Below are 6,937 nucleotides of genomic sequence, written 5' to 3'. Positions count from 1 at the left end.
ACAATATATATATATATATTTCTAAACAGATAGCTATATAAGTACATAGAGATGTCTAGATATTGATATTTTATAGAATTATATAAAGTATATATTTCTAAACGGATAGCTATATAAGTACATAGAGATGTCTAGATATTGATATTTTATAGAATTATATAAAGTATATATTTCTAAACAGATAGCTATATAAGTACATAGAGATGTCTAGATATTGATATTTTATAGAATTATAAAAAGTATATATTTCTAAACAGATAGCTATATAAGTACATAGAGAGGTCTACATATTGATATTTTATAGAATTATATAAAGTATATATTTCTAAACAGATAGCTATATAAGTACATAGAGAGGTCTACATATTGATATTTTATAGAATTATATAAAGTATATATTCATAATTTTCTTCGTCTTATTTTCCTAAAAGTAATATTTTACTCTATAATGTTTTTATAAGATGAAATTTATAAGATACTAGAAAATCACATTTTAAACACCGAATTCATATGAGTTACATAATCAAAAATGTTCTATCTTGGAGATTACGCCTCAAATCCGTAAACCTCCACCTCACAAACGTGAAGAACGTTAATATTAGGCTCTGGACAATCGGAGCAGAAACTCGTGATCTGTATCGTGACGTACCGACCGGTCAAGGAACACGGCTCACATGTCATTGTACAGGGATCAGTTTGTATTCCACCACCAACGTGACGGCCACATAATCCGTTTAGGTCAAAAACCTTCGTGACATAGTCATCAGTAATCTTGTTGTTACCAACTCGAATCTCGAAATCGTGTAGTCTAAACCCTATTGAATAAAGTAAGTACAAACTCGTAAGTTACAATACTTTCTATAAGTCACTATCATATTAGGAAAGATCTGGCTTAAACAAACAGTGAAACAATTACATATAGTAAAAACAAAACTAAACATCACAGCTGTTTCTCTACAATTCAATTTCTTCATATAAACTATGAAGTCGGCAAAGAAAAAACACAAGGATGTATAGTATTTCTCTCTACGCAAAAGAAGCACAAGCTAAAAAATATTAATTAACTTACTTGATTATGCTTATAAGTTTTAAAGTAACAGATGAATATTTGCAAGTTATATGCGTTAACAGGTTGTAATAACATTACATGTGACGTCTATTTGTTTTAGCAGGTCATATACTCACACTAATATTTTGATCATTCATCTCGGCAGGTAGTAATTATGCTGGAGTTTGTTGCTTCCTAGCGTCTTCATACAATCATATTTTTTCTTATTATCAAGAAATGCTCATTATGTTTTGTTGAAAATGGACTAGCTGTTAAAAACAAATGAAAGAAAGTTCGCTTTTCGTTATTGAGAAATAATTATTTGTTTGTGATTATCCTTTCATTATTAGAAGCAGAAATCGCTTGTTCAGTCTGTTCATAATACGTCACAGAAAGCAACAAACGATAGGCATGTCTAATGACATCAATTTCTACAAACCAGTTATAGAATTGTTAGAATATTTTAATTAAAACAAGGCGAATTCACCATTATAAAACAACGTTAATCACGAAAATATGCATCAAATCATCCGTCATGTGACCTGAAATGCAAATAATAGATCATTAAGTCTACACTCGCAAATGAATATTTGGTTGATATATATACGGCCGTACATCTTTCGTTCATGACGTGAGCTGGGCGTGTGCTAATGGTCAACGTGACGGATTGTGAATCCTAGAGTCCATGGATCGCGTCAAATTATCACAAAAGAACGCGATCCGCACTTTAGGCCCGCGAGTGCACCACATGAATGATGGTCAAATCCCACTGTATTTGATTATAATAGTCTAGGAGTTGGCGAAGAGTACTGATTACTAGCTGGCTTTCGTATTACCTGTTAATTCAAATTAGAGACAGCGCGGTTAGTCCTTGTGTAGATTTTCGCGAATTTCCAAGATAAACAAAAAATTTCACGACATTTCATTTAAATACAGAGTAAGATCACTGCAACAACAGGACAGCATGACACTAGTATTGTCTGCTTGAAGTCGTAGTGTTGATTAGGTATTGAGGTACTATCAATCATTTCACTGAAACAGGTGTTTCTAAGGGATGGTCATTATATATATCTGGAGTCATTAGAAGATTCGGGGCACGTAGCCCAAACGAATTCTACAGTGTGCTGAATGAGATTAAAGTCTGATGAACGTGCAGGCTAAACCATTTGGGCAATCCTTTTATTTTTATAAGGAATGTGTCGACCAATTTAGCTCGGTGGAGCAGGTGTATATCACACATTATTTTGAACTCAACGTTAGTTACATCAACATATAACAGTATAAAGAGTCATTGGTTGAAATTTGTATGGATATATTCTACCATTTTTCTTTATGCTGGGACAATGTTTCATGATAAGTCATCTTCACGTCCCTAGCAGTGAGACGACAGGAGAATATGATAAATCAGTTTTGGCAGAATATGATTCCAGATGTTGCTAGCATTTAAGCATAAAAAACAAAACAAAACAAAAAAAAACAGGATTGACCTGCCTTATCTATGTTTAATGAAATTTCACCACAATCAGAGCCCTCTCGGTGGTCCACGTTGTTAATGGATTATCCCCTCCAACCACCTCACAGTTATACAAATGAAGAAGGGCTCAATATGGAACCCGAAACTTGATTCCAGCACAAAGTAAAATGACAGTAAATGTCAATAAAATTAAATTTCAGCCAATAAATTCAAAATTCTGCCAAAATTTAGCTGAAAAGAAGCAGAAAGGGTCATAACATATAGTCCCTATAGTGCGTGGCATTAAGAGTGCCATTCTCCAAGTCGTAAAGACCACCACCACGTCATGCTTGTGAATGAGAACAGTGTTAAATCTGATTCGAAGTTCTATTTAAATGAGCATGTATCTATTATTTGCTCCAGGTTGAAGATCGGCTCGTTTAAAAAAAATAATTTCGATCCATAGGTTTCTAGTCTATTGGATGTTTTATTGGTTCTATTGTATGATACATGTACCGTTAATCTACTGGACGTGTCATTAGCAGTGCCAGATTTAGAGGGGGTACAACCCATGTAGTTCCATGGGGGCCTCTATTTTTAATCATCCGAGGAAGTGGTCCCCAGCATAGCAGTATTGCATAGGGGCCCCTAAGGTTCTAAATCCAGTTCTGGTGGTTAGTCTACTGGACGTGTTTTTGGCCAAGCTGTTTTGTGCCTTATTGTGAGTGGAACACAGTTCGTTGGGTACATGGCATAATACAAATTGGCTTTGAGAATTTTCTTTCTATCCACACGTGGACAGAAAATATGAATGGTTGTGGTTAAGTACAATTATTATTCAATTTTGGAGCAGGTGTCATATGAATGTGACGAACCAAAATCGACTGATCATGCTTATCTACTTATGTTTTGGATGATCTAGCTTCTTCAGATGTCTGAACAAGTGTAACACTGGTTTGTAAGTGATTTCACATTCTACTTTAAAACACTTATAGCTAATTCGCAACAGCTTCCTGTGATTGGCCAGCTTCAATTTATATAGTGGCTTGCTGCATATGTGAAACATTCAAATATATTATATAAATCCTAACCATGATCCATGAACAATGTCGAACATTTCAAACTCTGCGGTTCGTTTCAATGTGACAAAATTATAGGAGCCTTTATACAAAGCACTGGTCTGATTGGTCAGCAATTTGAATTTAAGGCTACCTGATGAACCATCATTGGCCTATTTTATGTACAAATGAAGGGAGGAAGACAAATGATATTTTTATAATAGTATTTGTTTCATTGTTTCTATAGCGAAGGTATTATAAATTTCTTTAATGGTTTTATGAGTGTGTGTATGCACTGTGCATATTTTTAACAAAGAGTTTACAATATTTGATAAAATGCAAATTTAAGTATTATAAGAACTTGAAAATAACTGCATTGTGTGTAATTAATTCTTTTAGGTTCGATACTTACGGCAACAATCTTGACGGTTCCATATAGTCACTGACTGAACTGTATGTTCCTTACCAAGGTCCACTTGTAACCATGGGTATTTGTCTTCAAATCTGGTATGTGTGAAATTTGGGGAAGAACATATTCTATCTCCATCAACGGCATATTCTGGCTTAAAAATGTGGTAATTCGAGCTTTGCTTAACTGGCTTATTTCCCGCCAAATTTTCTGACACTCGCAAAAAAAAAAAATCTATTATTTGCATATAAAATCACACTTTCTGCTAAGTTTTAAAAACGTTACATATTTATATAATAGCCAAGCAATAATAGCAATAGACTGTCTGTCACGCTCTGTATGTCCTGAACAGTCAATCACAGAAAAAAACAATATATTAAAGTGCTTCCTTTCACGAATAATTGTTCGCTGGTGGGACAGTGGTAATTTTTCGGATTTACAATACTAAAATCAGGGGTTCGATTCCTCTCGGTGGACACAGCAGATAGCCCGATGTGGCTTTGCTATAAGAAAACACACACGAATAAATTACAAGAAAATTATTCGTTTTTTACAACTCCTGAAATTTCATATTGATATCAACGAATGATTAGTTTGAGGGGAACTTAATAAGAACACAAATGTTTCTTTTTGTGAGAGAATTTCACGAATAAAAGGGACTTTCTCCGTCGACTGATTGAAGAAATATTTCGAAGATAAAATCATGAACAGAAAACCACATAAAGAGATGAACATGTTTGAATATATATTTGTTGTTGTTTGGTTTATATTTATTTTTTTAGTTTGTTTCTCATGTCTATATCATATTTATGCATAATGTTATTGTATCATGTCGGACAAAGTGAGTTGAATTGAATTGAATATCTCCCCTTTGACACTTCTTATAGCCACAAAGAGCCCACTGGTAGATGACTTTTCTTGCACACAGGAAAATGAGAAGGAATTGTGGCATTTGACAGAGAAAACTCTCCTTGGCTACTTACTTAAAAACAAACATACTGTAATTCTCTTTATTGAAATAACACATGGAGTGACAAAAGACAGTTGTAAACGGCCCATTAGAGAATATATGTTATGATCCAATGAATTGGGCTGGCTACACATTATATTTATTCATCATCATTTTGTAGGAAATTTACCATTAAATTATTTCAACAGGCATCTGCTAGTTCATTATAAACCATAGAATATTCGATTCTAAAGTTTTTAATATTTGTTGAAAGTGTACTGCATCCTACTCTTAAATTCTTAAACTAAAGTTAAATTATTTGCTACCTAAACGAAGAGTTGTGAATCAAAGCAAACCTGTACATTTTGGTTGTAAACTTCAATTGTAACTCCTCAACAATCGGGGTGTGCTACGTGTTTTCCACTACTTTTAGTTTAAAGTTGAGTTTGCTAAATTTCTATAATTCCTAAAATTGGAATATAGCATTGCTCAAGAATGTTTCTAAGTTTAACTTTCCCCAGGGGCTACTTGGATCAAATGGAGATTAGGTGCCCTCTTTTCTGGTTATCTTACTGGAATAAGAACAGCTTTTTAATTAGCACATTGAACTATTCTTGTTGCCAAATTGAGCAGTAGTTGTAGGTGGACTTGCCCATTATTTTCACAGCACGTTGGCTAACTGCTCTACCCGGTACCAATAACTGAGATTTTATTGCCATATTTAAGATAGTGCTGGACTCTAAAAGACCGAATTTTTCATGTTTGTACAATAATTTACATAGAATTTTAGACACATTTTTACGTAGATTTGTACCAGATTTCACACAGATTTCTACTAGACTTTCAAGAGATTTTCACCCATTTTTGTAATGCTATCCCGTCCATTTCTACCTTGTTTCCTTACTTTTTGGTGCTCTTATTCCTACTTCCTGATTTTTTTATATAATTTTTTTTAAACTTGTTTAAATATTAGGTCGTCAATAAATTAATGTCGCGTTTTGGAACACTTTCATTAATCACTCCCCTACACGCCTACACGTCAAGTTATATAATGTGTAAAGTTTAATTTACTCTAACCCCTTATAGTGATGGCATACGACAAGACACACATTCAGCATGTAATGCTATTTGAATACAAGAAGAAAACAACGCCTTTGTAGCCACAAATAATATCAAAGAAGTTTATGGAAATGTTTAGAACGTTCGTACGTGTCAACGATGGTTCAGAAAATTTTGTTCAGGTGACTTTAGCCTTAAAAACTGTGATGGCAGGGACCGACATGTTGGAATTGATATTGATGCTCTGAGGACGCTTGTTGAGTCTAATTCAAGGCAACACACGCGTGAAATGGCTCTGAAATTGCATGTCTCTCATGAAGCAATACGTAAACATCTAAGAAATATGGGAAAAACTCCATGAAGAAGGTGTTTGGGTGCCTCACGAATTCTCCGATGATCATCGTTTCCAAAGTGTGAACGTTGCTTCGTCTCTTCTGGCGCATAATGCGCTTGAACCATTTTTCGACAGAATTGCCAACGATGATGAAAAATGGATTCCCTATGCGAATAGTAAACGCCAAAAATAATGGCTCAGTTCTAGACAAAAACCACTTCCGACCCCAAAACCTGGACTTCATCCGCAGAAAGTGATGCTTTGCATTTGGTGGAACATCAGAAGAGTAATTCATTCAGAACTTCTCAATCCACAGTGAACTGTCAATGTAGAGATCTATAGTCAGCAACTGAAACGTCTAAATCAAGCTCTTCATCAGAAACGCCCTTCACTCGTTAAACGGAAAGGTGTTCTTCTTCTTCTCCATGACAATGAACGTCCACATGTGGCATGTTTGACGCAACACAAGATTATGGAGTTGTGTTGGGAAGTTCTCCCCCACCCACCATATTCTTCAGATATGGCACCATCAGATTACCATCTTTTTTTTTGTTCGCTGCAATGCCATCTTAATGGGAAAACGTATGCAAATGTGGAAAGTGTTAAAGAGGACATCTACATGTGTTT

At 34.7% G+C, this 6,937-nt stretch overlaps 1 protein-coding gene across 3 annotated transcripts in view; it reads right to left on the bottom strand.

Annotated features, from left to right (window-relative positions):
* Nucleotides 1–415: 415 nt before the first annotated feature.
* LOC106468406 overlaps nucleotides 416–6,937 on the bottom strand; it is a 41,434-nt gene continuing 34,912 nt past the window's right edge. For 2 of the 3 annotated variants that reach the window (XM_022396745.1, XM_022396747.1), the window contains exons 6-7: nucleotides 3,972–4,184; nucleotides 416–815 (exon numbers count right to left, since the gene is read on the bottom strand). In XM_022396745.1, the coding sequence (XP_022252453.1) occupies nucleotides 547–815; nucleotides 3,972–4,184 (482 nt within the window). In that variant the 3' untranslated portion in view covers nucleotides 416–546. The remainder of the gene's footprint in view (nucleotides 816–3,971; nucleotides 4,185–6,937) is intronic. The other variant, XM_013928834.2, reaches the window with a different exon arrangement.

Source organism: Limulus polyphemus, unplaced genomic scaffold (genome assembly GCF_000517525.1).
Source record: "Limulus polyphemus unplaced genomic scaffold, Limulus_polyphemus-2.1.2 Scaffold2997, whole genome shotgun sequence".
In the NCBI taxonomy this organism is placed as follows: domain Eukaryota; kingdom Metazoa; phylum Arthropoda; class Merostomata; order Xiphosura; family Limulidae; genus Limulus; species Limulus polyphemus.
Note: the sequence above shows the minus strand (reverse complement) of the source record. Positions and strands in the feature narration are given on the sequence as shown.